Source organism: Chrysemys picta, chromosome 2 (genome assembly GCF_011386835.1).
Source record: "Chrysemys picta bellii isolate R12L10 chromosome 2, ASM1138683v2, whole genome shotgun sequence".
In the NCBI taxonomy this organism is placed as follows: domain Eukaryota; kingdom Metazoa; phylum Chordata; order Testudines; family Emydidae; genus Chrysemys; species Chrysemys picta.
The window spans coordinates 211,557,262-211,574,348 of NC_088792.1; the positions used below are offsets into that span (position 1 = coordinate 211,557,262).

General features: G+C 40.7%; 1 protein-coding gene across 16 annotated transcripts in view; it reads left to right on the plus strand.

The window, feature by feature from the left end:
* IMPACT (impact RWD domain protein) overlaps positions 1 to 12,699 on the plus strand; it is a 45,714-nt gene extending 33,015 nt beyond the window's left edge. For 11 of the 16 annotated variants that reach the window (XM_005282784.5, XM_065585374.1, XM_065585378.1 and 8 more), the window contains 3 exons: positions 2,603 to 2,693; positions 6,836 to 6,970; positions 11,925 to 12,699. In XM_005282784.5, the coding sequence (XP_005282841.1) occupies positions 2,603 to 2,693; positions 6,836 to 6,970; positions 11,925 to 11,993 (295 nt within the window). In that variant the 3' untranslated portion in view covers positions 11,994 to 12,699. The remainder of the gene's footprint in view (positions 1 to 2,602; positions 2,694 to 6,835; positions 6,971 to 11,924) is intronic. The other 5 variants (XM_065585380.1, XM_065585379.1, XM_065585376.1 and 2 more) reach the window with 1 other exon arrangement.
* The last annotated feature ends 4,388 nt before the right edge of the window (positions 12,700 to 17,087 follow it).

Genomic DNA, 17,087 nt, shown 5'->3' on the forward strand with positions numbered 1-17,087 from the left:
ACTTTCACGTTGACAGTTAAATCATGACTCCACTGATGTCAAAAATAGTTTTACTAGAGCTCTGGAGGCTATGTCTACACTTACAACGCAGCAGCAGCACTGCATCTGCACCACTGTAGTGCTTCAGTGTAGATACTCACTACTGCGACGGGAGGGGTTTGCCCATCACTGTAGTTAATCCACCTCCCTGAGAGCTGGTAGGTAGGTTGACAGAAGAATTCTTCTGTCGACCTAGTGCTGTCTACACCAGGGATTAGGTTGGCATAGCTACATCTGTACGTGGATTTTTCACACTGCTGAGAGATGTAGCTATGCCAATGTATGTTTTCCGTGTAGACCAGACTTGAGACTCCCTTTCTGATCTATAACTTCTACCTGCACTGTCATGTAACTCGGTTCAGCTAAACCTAGTTAGGCTCAGAACCTAAGGATTTGTTTAAACTAGAGTTTTTATCTCAGGCTAATTGGTTGCCTGTTAACCTGATGTGGTTAATGCTTTTATAGAAACAAGGGTAGACACTCCCCAAATGTTTGTTCTGTGGTACAGATAAATGTTTGTGATGTACTCTAATGCTAGACTAAGGTAAACCACAAACGTTTGTATTCTCAAAATAACATTTTGACATTCTGCAGGGGACCCATAGGAAAAAAGGTGTGTTTTTATTCTGTATTAGCTAACACTGGGTAATTAACACATGGAAAACTCTTAGCATGGACAAGGCAGTTCGTAGTTCTCACATGTGTTTGCAGGTTGAGGTAAACATTATGGTGGGGGGCCTAGGGTTTACCTCAACCGGCTAATGTGTGAAAATTACAACGGCCTTGTCCACACTAGAATTGTATCACATTAGTTGCTATTTGTTAGCTAACACATGGTAGAAACCCCACCGTTTTCACAGTAAAGACAAGATGTAAGTCTTAGGCTCCTTCCAGGTGCTAGGGGTGGGCATCTGAGAGCCAAGGCAGGGATCACGGGAGAGATAAGAGCTGGTTTGTTTGTATTATTTGATTTAGTGTTTAAAATCTGTTGAGCTGCATATAGAGAATGTGGCCACAGATTCTATTAGTTTGTTTTATTTTGGTCACATTAAAAAAGTTGTAAATAAATTCAGAACTCTGGTGAGGGTTTTCTTTGCTTAGCTTGGGACTTCAGATGAGTTTCTGTCCATGTGAGTCCTAGTCCTATCAGACAGAACAGTCATCAAATGCTAATAACTCTCTACTGACCTGGATGACGTGAGCCAGTGTCCAAGAAGTGAAAAACTATGCTTTCCATTACCAACCTCCTGAGACATTCAGTCCCTACAGATGGGGTCTTAAGAAACAGCAATCCTGTTTTCATGCAGATGTCCTTGGTAAACAAAGTTGTTGATTACACAGTGTTTATGAAAGTTTTCGAAGATATCAGTAATTCTGTATGTGATAGGTTCCCCCTGGAGTGCCACTTGGAACTAGGGTACTACTGAGCCTGCCTGACCAACCAGCCTGGGCTTCCTTTTTCACTGTGGTGCTGTGATAAGTTGCCAAGCTCTTCAAGCTTGCTCTTTCATCAGCATACACACAGATAGGGACACACCCAGCTGCAGCTTCACACACACATGCCGAGATTAGCTCTGCATGAGAAGGCTTAGCTAAGGCACCTTCCCGTTGCTAAGGCACGCACTCCCCTTTGGAGTGTAAACCCAAAATTATACTGTCTTGTGCTGCACAGGGAACTGTAGAGCGTAAGCTCATAAAATTCGCCCCCTCTCTCAGTGTGGCGAGAGAGAAATGCAACAGTTTTCTGCCCCAAGTTATAATTTCCACACGCTGGTTTTAGACAAAACAAAAACAAATGTATTAACTACACAAGGATAGCTTTTAAGTGATTATAAGTGATAGCAAACAGATCAAAGCATATTACCTTAGTAAATAAACAAAACTGCAAACTGAGCTTAACACACTAGATAGGTAGGATATGAATTAGCAAATTCTCACCCTGATGATAAACAGGCTGGTAGATTCTTAAGGCACAAGCTGCCTTGGCTTTCCCAGGTTTTTATACACAGGCTAAAAATCCCTCGAGCCTGGGACCATCACTTTCCACAACTCAGTCCTTGCCCCTCAGGTGTTTCCAGGGAGAGTGAGGTACCATCATGATGTCATTGTCCCCCTTTTATATCTTCTTCCCACTTGCTTGAAAGCTCTTTTGCTATGACCTGGCTAAATATTTCCCATTGTGTAGTGCTATTTCTGAGAGGTTTCTGGGGTAATACTTGTGTTTGTGTGCATTTCCTCAACAAGCCATTAACATTGGCCTTTTTACTGTTGAACCTGAAAGGCTGCTTGTGGGTGTTTTCAACTTCACAACATGTTTCAGTAACACATACATAGCCAAACTTCATAACTGCACATACGATGATAGCATATACAATCCAACGAGATATTATTGTCTAGCAGATCAAGACTTTTAGACTGATACCTCACAAGGCATACTTTGTACAAAACATATCCTAATTACATGACAGTGGTGAATATTGGGGTGTGCCAGGGTGTCATACTGTAAAAATATTAAGTGATTGATATTTTTGGATTAGGTTCTAATACTGTTGCTTGTTTTCAGAATATACTGTGAGGACAAACAGACGTACTTACAGGATTGTGAAGATGATGGGGAGACAGCAGCAGGTGGACGCCTCCTCCATCTTATGCAGGTTAAAGGAAACAAACTTTGTCTTTAGATAGTTTTAAATGTGTTTTAAAAATCATAGATCATAAATAAGGCTCACAGCTTTACGCACTTAAGCTGATTTAGTATTCTGTATATTATCTGGCTTTTAAAAAAGTAGTTCTATTAGGTAATGATAGACACACACCAACTCCCAGGTTCTCAGAGCATTCCCTGCAGTGTCCAGCCCCTTATCCACTGAATACTCATTGAATTATCAGGCCTGCTGTTCCCAAAGGAACAGTACAAACCAGCTTGTAAGATTCTACTTAGGACCATCACTTTGCTTAACACCACATCAATTAGATATTTGAGAGAGTTATTCTGTGTAGATCAGGAAAGCATAGTTCCCAGAGGAAAGAAAAGTGTATGAGCACTTGAGTAGTAGCAGTTCATAAGTTTATTTGTAGCTCTTCAGTGAGATCTCTTGACTTCCTGCTTAAACACACTTATGACTGATAATGTAAATTGGGAAATTCACCCACTTCTGCTCTTTCTGTTGTTTTAATCTTCATTTGGAGGTTTGCAGTTTTTGCAGGTTAGTATATCATTTGCAGTCTAAGCAGTCTCTATTCTACTGAAACTTGAGGCAAGAAGTTAAATCATAAATTCTACTTTGCATGGTGACAGGTTTCAGAGTGGTAGCCGTGTTAGTCTGTATCAGCAAAAAGAACGAGGAGTACTTGTGGCACCTTAGAGACTAACAAATTTATTTGGGCATAAGCTTTCATGGGCTAAAATCCACTTCATCGGATGATCTGGGCATAAGCTTCTGTGAGCTAAAACCCATTGGATGAAGTGGGTTTTAGCCCACGAAAGCTTATGCCCAAATAAATTTGTTAGTCTCTAAGGTGCCACAAGTACTCCTGGTCTTTTTTCATAAATTCTATCTATCTTTTTTTTAACTCTTCCATATTCTTATAGCTGCTCTATAGGATACTCCACCCAAAATGACAAAGTAGACTAAATTAACCTCTACCACTAATAGAACTGAACAAAGTATTATACTTCATGCCTCGGGAGGAAGATTGGATTCTATGCAGTAACTATACTATGGCTCATCCTTCCCCATTCTCATGAAGAATGAATAAAAATAGTTTTGAGGAAAGGGTGGTGTTTGTATTGCACCATTTTTTTAAAAACAGCAACCCCAGCTCTTGCACAAACTTGGGCATAGTTCTTTATCACTGAGGTTCTAGTGCTATGATCATATCACTGTGTTCTAGTGATATGATCGGTGAAGATGTGGTCTTCTCTTCTGTAGGACTCTTATCTTGTCTAAGATAAACTAAAACCACTTAAATCAAGATAGTACTTTCCGGTTAGAAGAAACAATATTTTAGACACACCTTTTAGATTTAAAATGGTAGAGAGCTCAAAAATTTCCTAATGCCATTTGGCATCCTGCTTACTATGAACAATTGATATCCGGAGTTGCTTTGCTAGAGTTAATTCACTGAGCTCACAAGTGTTGTATAAGTATATTGTGAAACATGAACTGTATTGAAATTGTCTCAACACTTCTTTTCTAGATAGCCCCTTTATTCATTTTTATTCTGGAATTTTTATTGAATTCTTGTTTCCACATACAAAGGCAGAACAATTTGACAATATTTTTACAATTACATAAATAAGGTTTCTCTGTATAAATTGCCATATTAAACATATCTATCTGGGCTAGGTAGTGATAGTTGAGCCATTGCAGGTGAATTTGTGTTGGATTGCGTGTATCCATATATGTTTTCCATTGGACAACTTCCAATTTTATGCCTGAGTTGCAATACTGTAACTACTGAAGTTCATGGAGTTACACCAGGGGTGAATTGTGTTCATTATATTGATCATTACATGCAATTTGGTCCAGGCTCCCTGACTGACACTTTCCATCTCAGCTGGCAATTGGCTCTTCTGTACACGTTTCCTCTGATCCCGATCATTCTATAGGTCATCTGAAAGTGGATCAGGTCAAGCTCATCCTCATTGCCCTGGCATGGCCAAGCAGTGTTTGGTTGTATGACCTTCCTGATTCAGCCTCCCATATCCCTTCCTCTCCCTCCTGACCTCCTCATGCAGAATCACGGTCACAGCTTGCACCCCGTAGTCAGCTCTCTTCCATTTCACTGCGTGGCTGCTTCATGGTTGAATTAGGAGAAAGAGCATTGTTCAGTGGCTTTCAGCAGGTTCTATTCAACAGTGGAAAGTCCTCTACCAGAATTGCCTATTTGGTGAAATGGAAATGATTTTCTATGTGGTTGTCGGCCTGCAGAGTTCAACTGATGCTGGCTTCTATCCAGTACTTCCTGCATCATTGGTCGTTGGGCCTTGTGCTTAGCTCATTGAGAATGCACCTGGAGGCAATTTCAGCATTTCATCCCCCCATTCCTGGAAGATCAGTCTTTTCTAATGCAATGGTAGCAAGATTCTTAAAAGGGTTTCTTCGTCTCCATCCTCCAGTCTGAGAGCTGGTTCCTCTATAGGACCTTCACACAGTTCTGGCAGCCGTAGTGGGACCTCTGTGAGCCTCTGGCATCTTGTTCCTTTCCGCTTTTGTGCGAGAAAACTGTGTTACTGGTTGTGAGAAAATCTGCAAGTAGAGTCTGCAAGTTGCAGGCTCTGATTGCAGTAGCATCTTATACACAGTTCTCCAAGGACAAATTGACTTTACAGCCGCACCCAAAATTTTTATTGAAAGTGGCCTCTTGGTTTCATTTGAACCAGGCAGTATATTTACCTGTGTTCTTTCCTAAGCCGCATTCATCTCTAGAGGAGCAGCATCTCCATACATTAGATGTCAGGTGATGTCTAGCCTTCTATCTTGACAGGACTAAACCATTTCGTGCTTTGCCTCACCTGTTTGTGTTGTACGGGGATCGTATGAAGGATCGAGCAGTCTCTTCACAAACGATCTTTAGATGGATAACATCCTGTATCAAGTCTTCATACGAAATAGCTTCAACTACACCCGCTGAGTGGGTGTGAGCTAATTCTACGAGAGCGCAAGCAATGTCAATAGTGGTCCTTGATGATGTTTCAATATTGGACATTTGCAGGGCTGCCATATAGTCATCCATCCATACATTTATGAACCATTATGCCATTACCGCATCTTCCAGAGCTGATGCAAACTTTGGAAGGGCAATCCTGGAATCCTTATTTAGATAGACTCCGCCTCCTATGGGTACTGCTTGTGAGTCACCTAAGTGGAATAAATGGCTGCATCTACTTAAAAAAGAAGTGGTTACTTACTGTCACTAGTTCTTCAAGATGTGATGCAGACGTGTATTCCACAACCCACCCTCCATCCCCTCTTCATCCGAGTCTAGTGTCTGGGCTTTCAGTGCTAAGGAACTGAGGGGGATCGAGGCGGCACAGCCCCATAAAGCCAGGGGAGGGGCTATGAGCCGGAGGCACAGGGACTGCCTCCTACAAGTACTGCTAGGCAAAATTCTCTGGCTCCAGTGCACTTATAAAAAGGGAATTGGGGGGTGGGGGAGTGAAGCGGAAAGATACATTTAACTTTACTTAAAAACACAGGAACTGGGAGAGGGTATTTTTGAGGGACAAAAGAGGCAAATGGCCAATATTTGCCTTGTCTTTCTGTTTGAGTGGAGAGATGAGAGTCAAGTCCTCCTCACCCGAATTATTTTTTCAGGGTGCGAAGAGAACCTAACTCAGACGTGAAGTCCTCCTTACCTTTCATGTCTTCTCCACGTGCTATTGTTGCTGCCCTGCAAGTGGCAGCAGCCCAGGCCTGGAGCATTTCTGAAAAGCATTCACCTGGACTATGCCCCACATGCATGTTCTGAAGCTGCAGCTTACAAAGGTCTTCAGAGAACCAGCCCAAGACAATTACCTACCCTAACCCCCACAGTGTTTCAGGATAAAGTTAAAAACGCAGATAGAAGCTCTGCTCATGGGCCAGGGATTCAGACCTCAATACAAATAGTAACTAAAAATGCATAATATTTAAAAATAATAAATGTGAATCAACAAGTATCCCTTTAATAATATCCCTTGCAAGTTCCTTTGGGAAAGAAAAAGCTTTCATTATACAAAAGAAACTAGTTTCACTGTTGACTTATGTGTTTATCTATTTAAAATAATGTTCTGGGTTTTTTTTTTAAACAGATTTTGAATGTCCGTAATGTTTTGGTTGTGGTATCCCGCTGGTATGGAGGTATCCTGCTAGGACCAGATCGCTTTAAACACATCAACAATTGTGCCAGAAATATACTAGTGGAATGCAGCTATACAAATTCAGCTGTAAGTTATTACTGGTAGATTGACAATGTCGATATCTGAACATATAGGGCCATGTACTCAATTTGTGTAAATTTTCATAGTTCAGCTGAAGTCAATGGAGCTATGACAGTTTACACCAGCTGAGGATCTGCCCCATGGTAATTTTTGAGTGCTTATGCTAAACTTAAGAGCTCAGTTAAAAAGATTCCATCACTACTTTTCTCCCTATTAAGATTCCATAGACTTCCCTGTGTTTTCCTACCTCTTTGGAATTTTCCCTTGTGTTGTGTAATTTTGGTTTTATTGCTTGTTAAATGTAAAAGTAAAAAAAGAAAAAACGTTAATTTGTAAATACCTGACTGACTTACATGGGTAAAGACTATGGCGTTAAAGATCCCCAAGTTAGAGTACATGCCTGATAACCAAATTCATGATAGGCACCAATCTCAGATGACCCTGAGATTGAGTGAGGCCAAGTTCTAGTCCCATTGAAATCAATGGAAGCTTTCACATTCATTTTTAAGAGGTCAGGATTGGTCTGATATTTATATCTGTTTTTTTTAAACACCTCATTTGTTCTGATACACTGTATGAATCTCAGGTTATTTAACTACAATGAGCTGTTTTTCAGAAATGATACCATTCACTGTACGATGATTGTACAATTCAACATTTTTGATGCTTTATCAAAGAGAAAGCAGCTCTCAGAAGAAATTTATATGGACAGAAAAACATGTAAACAATTCATAAACAATAAAACACCAAACTTTTCCCTTTTTAAAACTAGATTAGAAGAATGGAAATCAAGAACAAAGAAAAGACTAAGGGTAAAATTTTTCACAAGCACCTAAGTGGATTGACTTTGAATGGGACTTAGCCTCCTACATCACTTAGTTGCTTTTGAAAATGTTTACCTTATCGCACTATACAATACTGATATAAACATTTTACAGCTTGATAACAAACCACCTGGTGGTGTTGCTCTCAAGTCCAGGGTGAAACTATATTCCCTCTCCTATATCTTCCCTTAACTGCCCACACTCCTGCTTAGCACAGAATCCCAGCACTAAAATGCATATGATTTTAAGTAGTCTTCCAGAGTAACATTCCAATTTGGGCATTACTCTTAACAGGGCCATGAAAAAGAGTAAGGTTGGGCTTATGGTTAAAGTCTAATTTGTAGAGCCCTGCTAGGATACACAAATGTGTATCCGCATCCGATCCGCAAAAATTATCTGTGGATATCCGCATCCGCGCATGCGGATATCTGCACATATCCACGGATTAGCAGGGCTCTACACCGGGGGCCAGGCTAAGGCTCCAAGGCATCCCCCTCGCCAGAGCCTGGTTGGGGAGAGCCGTGTGGGCAGCTGTGGGGAGCCCGCGTGGAGTCCCGGACCTTCCACCTACCCTCGGCCGGGCAGAGAGCTAGGGGGGCGGGGACATGGCTGTGGGCTGCTTTCAGTCCCCCACCCCTGCACCGTGGGCAGGTGGGGGTCCACTGCGACTCCCCACGGCTCACTGGTTGGGCTCCATGCTGGCCTGGCCAGGGGAATGGGGAAGATCTGTGGAGCTGCCCAGAGCTGCTCGGGTCTCCTGCCCAGGGGAGGCTCTTACTGTGGCCAGGCAGCGGCTTCGAGCCAAGCCACTCCCCTCCCCAGCTGGAGTTGGGTTGGGTAGAGTTGCACTGGCAGCTGTGGGAAGCTGCTGCGGACCCTCCACCTGCCCTGGGTGGGGAGCCCCAAGCAGCCTCCGACCCGTGTCCCAGCCCCCCGCCCAGAGCAGGTGGAGGATCTGTGCCGTGGTTCCTCACAGCTGCCTGCCCGTCTCTTACCGTCAGAGCCCTGCACAGATACAAAATTTGTATCCTCATCCGTGCTGCTATCCGCAAAAATGGTCCACGGATATAAAGCAGATACTTCTGGATTTGCAGGGCTCTACTAATTTGAAGTCTGGTGATCTGAGTTCTGGTCCTACCTCTGCGCAGACTCCCTGTGTGACCATAGGAAAGTCTCTTAAACTTTTCTGGGTTTTGTTTCCTGATCTGTGAAGTTCAGATAATAATTCTTACTTATGTAATACATTGTGGTAAGCAATAGTATTTGCTCATACAGGATGAATTAATATTTGCAAAGTACTGAAATAGAAGTTATGTATAAACAGAGGCGCCGACTTTCTAATGTGCCTGGGCAGGGAGGGGAGGTGCTCGACTGCCTGGCTCTGCCCCACCCCCAGCCCCCACTTCACCCCTTCCCTCAAGCCTCCACCCCACCCTGCCTCTTCCTGCCCGGTTCCGCCCTCTCCCCTGAGCGTGTACCGCCCTTACTCCTCCCCCTCCCTCCCAGTGCCTCCTGCACACCGTGGAACAGCTGATCACGTGAGCAGGATGTGTGGCGAGGGAGGGGGAGGAGTTGATTGGCAGGGCCACCAGCAGGTGGGAGGAGCTGGGGGGGGGGAATCTGGCTGCACCCACCATTTTTGAGCAACGGCGGAGTCGGCACCTATGTGTATAAGTACTAAGTATCAAAATTATATCCTTCTCTAATTTTCCCAAACAGTTCAAATATTGAAACTTCAAATTCCCTACCTCCGGCACCTTACCATCCATGCCAGCTTCTCCTGTCTTTTAATGTTTCTGTTCCCTTCTTCCTCTTCACTCTAGAAGATATAAATCATGTTTGTATATATGCATGTATGTATATGATATGTATTTGCCAACTCTAAAAGAACCCGTCACTTGGAACCAATTGTTTAAAGGATACTTCAAAAATCACACTTTTTGCATGAAACTTTTCTCTTATTTCTGATACAAAGTACATCTAAGATGGTTATAACTGAAAGAGAGAAGAATTTTCTTTCCCCCTTTTCTGTTTGTTTGTGCATTTCACAGCACTTTGTGTATCTTGAATTTCACTATTTCCTTATACGTATAGTCAATCCATTTCCTCTCTTTTGCGTGGGTTGTGGATTGTTCACACAGCAGCAGGGGAGAGAAATTTTTTTTTTTAAATAGGAAAATGTGATTGTAAAACAAAAAATTGTCCTCAGGGAGTCAGGATTTACTTTTGGTGCATTTTTTTTAATGACTTCATTTCAGATTGACTCGGTTCCTTTTAAGGCGTGTGTAATTTGATCTGCTTTGTAGAGGTTAACATCATTCAGTGAAATGTTTATCAAATGAATGCTAAAGATACTAGTACTGTAGATAGCAATTGTGGTTCTTGGAAAAGTGTTCTAATTGTCTTCAGCGTAGTAATCAGGATGCAAAAGTACTCTTTAATGTGTTCCACAAATTGAACTATTCTGTTGCATTTTAAAAGCTAGTTTCCAGTAAAGGATCAAAAGCATTTTGTAAATTATGCATACAATGTGAGAATTGCATGCCAGTAGGAAGGCAACAGGTTTTTACAACAGGTTCAGATGTGTTTGATACTTATGCCAGACATGAGAAACAGGAGGCCCTGCATAGTGGTCAGCTTGTAAACAGTGTGTGTTGATTTGAACACAGAAACAGTGAGACACAATGTGATTAAATGTGGAGGCTGTATTTTTATTAACAACTCACACCATACTAGGGTAAGCCACCCCACACCCCAATGTATTATAAACCTGAACATGAGAGTGAAGGCCACCCTTAGGTCTGCCAGGCACCCCAAACTGGAAGCTAGAGTCCTGACCCCCTCCTTTGCTCCAGGCTGGAGGTAGGAGACACGAGATGAGGGAAGTCACAAGCTCCATGAGACAGATAGGCATACCCCCTGGCTATTGCATGAAAGTGCTCAGGACCAATGCCCAGGCAGCCTGCTGGGCTTAGGGCCTTTAACCCTTCCTAATCCACCAGCCACACCAAAGTTATAACAATTGTAATTAAATCTGCCACAGCCAAACTTCCTGGATGCCATGTGGAAGGTGAAAAAACTCACACAGCAACTTGCTAATTTCACCAGGTGGGAAAAAATATCACCTCCAGAACGGGCAGTCAGGTTAGCCCCTGGCATCAGAGGAGATCCAGCATTATTAGCTTAAAAGTGGGGCTGAAACAGAGAGCCTGCAAGGCTTCCCCACCTGGGAAGCAAATCTTGTCACTCCCTTTCCCCCACTGCACCAGGTGGGAGCCAATCATCCAACCCTGCATCCTTCCTCCATCCACCTACCCAGTGGCAGCAGGAGTGAACCTGTCATGCCCCACAGCTTGGACACAGATGCAACATGTAAGTCCTCCACCCTTGGGAGAGGCAGCTTGGGGAAAGGGAAAAAAGGAGAAGAGTGAAGCATCATCCCTCACCCACCAGAGATGAGGGGGTGTGTGGGAAGCAAAGGGGCATGTAGAATACTGCATTAGCTGCTTCTGGTTGAGAACTGTCTCCACTGCTCCTGCCTCTACCAAAACCCCAGTTGACCATTGGGGTGAACACTTCCTTTCTTTTTTGGTCCCAAAGTGCAAGATAGTGAGTGAAGCACACATGTTGATCCACTCCCGATTAACACAGTGTAACTTCAATGAAGTCAACCAGTGTGAAGTTATTTATTATATCTATCTTATCTGTTCATTCAGCTCTCTTCCTTAGTATCTGAGTGCTTATTGGGGTGGTGCCCAGAGCCCCGAGTTAGGTTCAGTGGTCCATTCTGTTAGTTGATGTACAAACAGAGGAGGATAAGATCCTTGCCCTGAAGAGCTTAGCTGTTGTAAGCGAGGTCAGAGCCAGGGCGATAATTCCTTTTGTAACTATGAATATAGGTTTTAGAGTTGCTCAAGACAAACATTTACTAAATAAGCAAGTTAGCTTGTTAAATATCCAAGTCTGAATGATCACAAAATCTCTGAATTATGAATATTTTAAACTGATTACACTATTAAGTGTAGTGTAGTGAGTCACCTCAAAAGAATGTTAGCAATGCACAGAAAAGCAAGATGGACTTTACTAGAAGGCAAGAGATTACTGAAATCATACTTGTGTGATTTTTTTTCTTTCAGGAAGAATCATCTAAGCAATTGGGAAAGAACAAAAGAGTAAGAAAGGACAAGAAGAGAACTGAACATTAATTCATTTAAAAATAACATAGAACGTTTAGTTTACACATATTTATATAAAATTAAACATGATCCTCAGAAATATATATTTTTATTCAGAAGAAAATTCAACAAGGACTTAGAAACATTTTCTTTCTGTTCTATGGTTGCCTCAGCTGCTCTGGAATGGAGAGCTTAAACAAATGAGTTTTCCATACTCTCATACTTTTAAACTGGGTCCTGTGCATACCCAGAGCCATTTTTTTTTGTCATTTACAGTTGATTCAGGCAGAACATGGATTAACTGGCCTCCATACCATCAGGTCACTAGTCAAGTGCCTGTCTTGTACTGGGACTCAGTCAGCAGGGTTCTTCAACATTGGGATGAAGACATGAAAACTTTGGTAAAGAATATTGTCTTTTAAAGCTTTCTGTACCTAAGAAAAAAAGCAGATAGGCTCTCTTGTGTATCTAGTCCTTGAGCATACAATTTGGAGTCTGCTTGATGAAGTCTCAAGAGCTATCACGAAGAAAACAAAAGAAAAGGTGACAATCCACAGACTATAAAAGTCACTTGGTCAATCCATTGAGAATTTTGTTGCATGTGTGTCAGGCTGAAACCTGTGTAGGTGAGGTGCCCTAAAATTGGAAGAACCAATGTTTTTGAAACAGGAAACAGCAATTTTGAAATCATCATGTATTGTACCTAATAATGAATATTAAATATCAAGTATCTGTACAAGTGGTTCTGTTTTGTTAATTGTGTAGAATCTTTCATGCCAATAATTTTTCCTCTCTCATAGAACTTCCAGATTTCTCTCTACTATACTGCAAATTTAGGTCTTGATCCTGCAAAGGGAGTCAATGGGATTCCTCTTATGCATTAAGGACCTACCATGTGGATCCTGAGGTTTTTTCCTGTATCTCTCACTTGTCTGGATGTACTCAATTAGCTGAAGGTCTTTTTCATCTCTAACTTTTATGATCTTTAATTGCTAGGGTTGATAATTTCTATTTGAGTGCTAACAATAAAGCCACTTTCATAGGCTTGGTCCACACTAGAAAATTTTAGTGGTATAGCACTGTCAGTGAGAGGTATGCTTTTTTTTTAATAGCATTTATATATCAGCAAAAGCCTTAGTGTACATGTAGTTGTATCAGGGGAAAAAAAGTGCTTTGACAGTATAGTTTATTTTGCTCACCAAACTGATATAAAATATACCAGCAAAAGCACTTTTTTGCTAGTATAACTTGAATCTGCCCTTAAGTTGCTGGTACAGTTATACCCACAAACATTTTCTACCATAGGCCTGGGCTGATTAAACTAGCTACACCAGAGTGTCACACAGCAATGGAGAAATTTCATAACCTGTTTAGTCATACTAAAGTTATGCATAAGTCATTTAGTGGCCCAATTTCCGAAAGAACAAACCACCCACAGATCCCTTTGCAGCTGTTTTGTTATCTTGCAGATGGATTCATTTAAAGCCAAAAATACTGTCCTTTACTTCTGGTAAACTGTTGACAAATATTCCCAATATTCCAGTGTTTTCCTCAGAGGTAGAAATCGCTCCAATTATTTTATGTAAAAATAGGTTGGACTTCAGATATTTTACAAACACTATCGATTCCAGTCCCATGATGATATGTATGTTTCATTCATTCCTTCCAAAATGCACACTTTAGCTTATGTTTTCAAAAGTGACTAGTGATTTTAAGCGTCTAAGTTTTTAGATGCCCAAGTTAAGATACCTTAAAGGGGTCTGATTTTCAGAAAATGCTGAGCCCGTACCCCCTAAAAAGCAAGTTCCTTTCTGGAGTGTCAAGTCAGGCACTCCAGAATTGAGGAACTCATAATCCTTGGTCACTTCTAAAAATTAGGTCTATATTCCTCCTAAAATAAACTATAACAAATCAACCCTCAAGTTGAAGGAGATTGGAAAGCAGACTAGCAAAGCTAAGAGACTTGAGAATCCTTAGGAAAGGTTGACATGGAAGTCTCTACGTTAGAGCTGTTCAAATAATACTAAAAATGATTTGCAGATATTTTAGTGAATAAATGTGGCAATTTTGCTACGCTCTTATTCATGGTGTCATATGGTTTGTTGTTTGAATACCTTGACCAATTTATTTATGAAGATGTTAGAGAATCCCAAAAGCTCCATGAATTTTTGCCCAAATAATTATTCAGCTGAAAATTCAGATAAGTGTTGGTTGTCGTTTATTTTCCCATTACAAAAGTTTGTCAACGAATCAGTGAGCAAAAACAATCCCATTTAGTTGAGGTAGTAAATAACATCTCTGAGAGCAAATAGTCAAAACGACAGTATGTATGTGTTTGTGTAACCACTGGTGTGTAAATCCCCTTCTGTGCCAGTCCAGAGAATAGACGACTTGTTACAGCAGCCAGCTACTGAGCCTTGTCTCTTTAGCTCAAGCAGCTCCTGCTTTTAGCTCTGGACGTTCCCAGTTCGGTCCCCTTTGTGTCACCTCCGGGAGGGTGGCCATCATGCTTGCATTTGTTTCTTCTGCAAGAATGTTATCTGCTGGCGAACTATCTCTTCTGGACTGATAAGATAAGAGAAGTTATATCCTCTTTTTTAAAAAGTATTTTTCTAATTTAAAGCTGCCTTGATTGAGAACAAAGTTTTGCAACATAGCATGAGAGTAGATTTTTGTTCCAAACATTGTGAGAAATGCTCCAATGTATCTTACAGACAAAGAACTTGTGTTCCCTGTGATACTTTGGACTGCTGACAGACCTTCAAGGGGATTGGGCTCAATTATTTGATTGCATACAACTGTCTCTTCATTGTCCTTTAAAGCATAGAAGGGCAGCCTAGGTCAGATGTCAAAAGGTTTAGGATTGATGTAGCTATCAAGACAAGTGAGATGTTTATTGAAATCTGACAGTGAAGATGTGCATGGTGTTCAATGATACTCTGCTGGAGTACAAGTTATGTAACTCTGAGAACGTGCTGTTTAATGTGCTAGTAAATTCTAGATGGATGTCAGTTTTGTTCTGATCAATAAATTATAGGGAACCTTTCTAGCTTTAATCTCTCTAGCCGTGATAATCTGTTAGTTTTTACAGCTCTGATGCAATCCAACTTCTTGTGATTTTGAGATATGGCTATGGGCAATAAAAGGCAAAGTTGTGGTCTGCAGTATGCGCCCGTTCAGAGATGTACAGGGGAGTAAGACACACCCTGTGTCTCTTCTGTGTGAGATAAGGATATCTCAGGGAACAGCAACCTCTGCAAGGCTGATTTCCCCCCATCCCATGCAGATTGGCAGGGAATGGATGAAGATTTCACCCTACTCTTTCCATGCTAGTTTAGCTGTGCCAGCCAGCATGTGGGGAAACAATCTGGGTCAGGGATAGGGTTGGCACAGTGTAATCTCCCACCATGGAGCATGGGATGAAAAAGGCAGTATGTTGAGACTGAGTCAAAATTTGGTCCCTGGTCTGCCCCTTAAGTCATCAGGGCTTTTGGCAAAGACACAATCTAGTCCAAAATAAATGGACGTTCCTATATTTCACCTTAATAGTGAAACATTTTATTATGTTAATTAGGTGAATTTCAGTATCCTAAAGTAATAGCCCAAAACATTGCAGTAGTATTACTTACTATTGCAAGCTGTAGTGCTTTGGAACTTGCATGCAAAATATTACAGTATTTTCGTAAGGGTTTGGATGGATGCATTTAAAAATTAACAAAACAAAATTTAAATGCAGCACAGTGCTCCCCGTCTGAACACAACGATGCTTCATTTACTATGGGATCACCTAGATTTAAACAAATCTTGTAGGACTTTAACTGGAAAATAGGATCAAACAAGAAGAAATGTGCAAAAGTCATTCTAATTCCTTTACATTAAAACCCATTATCCAAATATATTTTATACTTTCTAATAAAATATAATGGTGCTTTTAAATAAGCAAAGAAACTAAATGCTGCTAAATGTCCCCTACCACTGTAATTCAGATACCAAATTATGGAGTAAATACATATTTCATTCAATAAATGTGAAAGGATTTTCCAGCAGGCTGGAAAAATTGAGTGATCTGTTTATCAGAAGAAAATTCAGAGAGAGAAATTAATATGGCATTAATCCCTACTTAAGTCATTAAATACAGCCGCCTTCTCCATATCAATATGCCCATAAAAGGGTGCAAACAGCAGTTGGAGAACAGAGGGGGAGAAGGATGCTTTAATATGTTTTTATTGTTTTGATTGCAATGACTTTGCTGTATTGGAAGCAAATCAGACTGCACCTGAAATCCAATTGACCACTCTAGGACCCCGAAGTGCCTAGAAACAGTATCTGCATTCCTTTTTCTAGGTGTTTAAATTGAAAATTTAAATGCTGTCATTCTGCCAACAGCCCCTCTGATAAGGATTTTTAAACAAACAAACAAACCCAACGTTGTTAGAAAAGACTTTTCTATCAAAGTGCTGGGTTCTCCATGAGCCAAGGTGAATTCAAAAGGAATGACAGAATACTGAGAGCTAGTTCCTGCTAGTCTTATAAACGACCAGATGGTTTGCAGGATGCGCTTTGATTACCCTCAGTGCAAAGTTATTTAGGTTGAAGGAAAAAAAAAAAAGCATAAAACATTTAATTCAACACTCCTACCATGTACTCAGAATTTTTCAGTACGTAAATCTAAAAAGGATTAGTTTGTTCTTAAACCGTTTTTATTTTTTACAAGAGATAAAATCATTTTATTATCCCAACATAGCAATTTTAAATTTTGAATTGTAGTAATAGTTTGGTCTTGTAGTGTCTTAATACTTTGAAAAGGCGTTCAGTGCAGTTCTGTTACCTATTACTGTACAGTTTTATGTTTGCAGTTCATACTTCTGGGGGAATTCTACACCAAAAAATTAAAAATTCTGCATACTATTTTAAAATTCTGTAAAATTCTGCATATTTTATTTGTCAAAACACCACAATATAATAACACCAGTTTCAATTATTTTGGTAATTCATTTCAGAATACCTGTCAGCAAGTATGTCTGTAATTATACAGACAACACAAAAAGATTCAGGAAATATTTTTTGACAAATAGATTCATTCGTAGGCATATTAATACAGAACTTTGAGTAATAATTCATTTA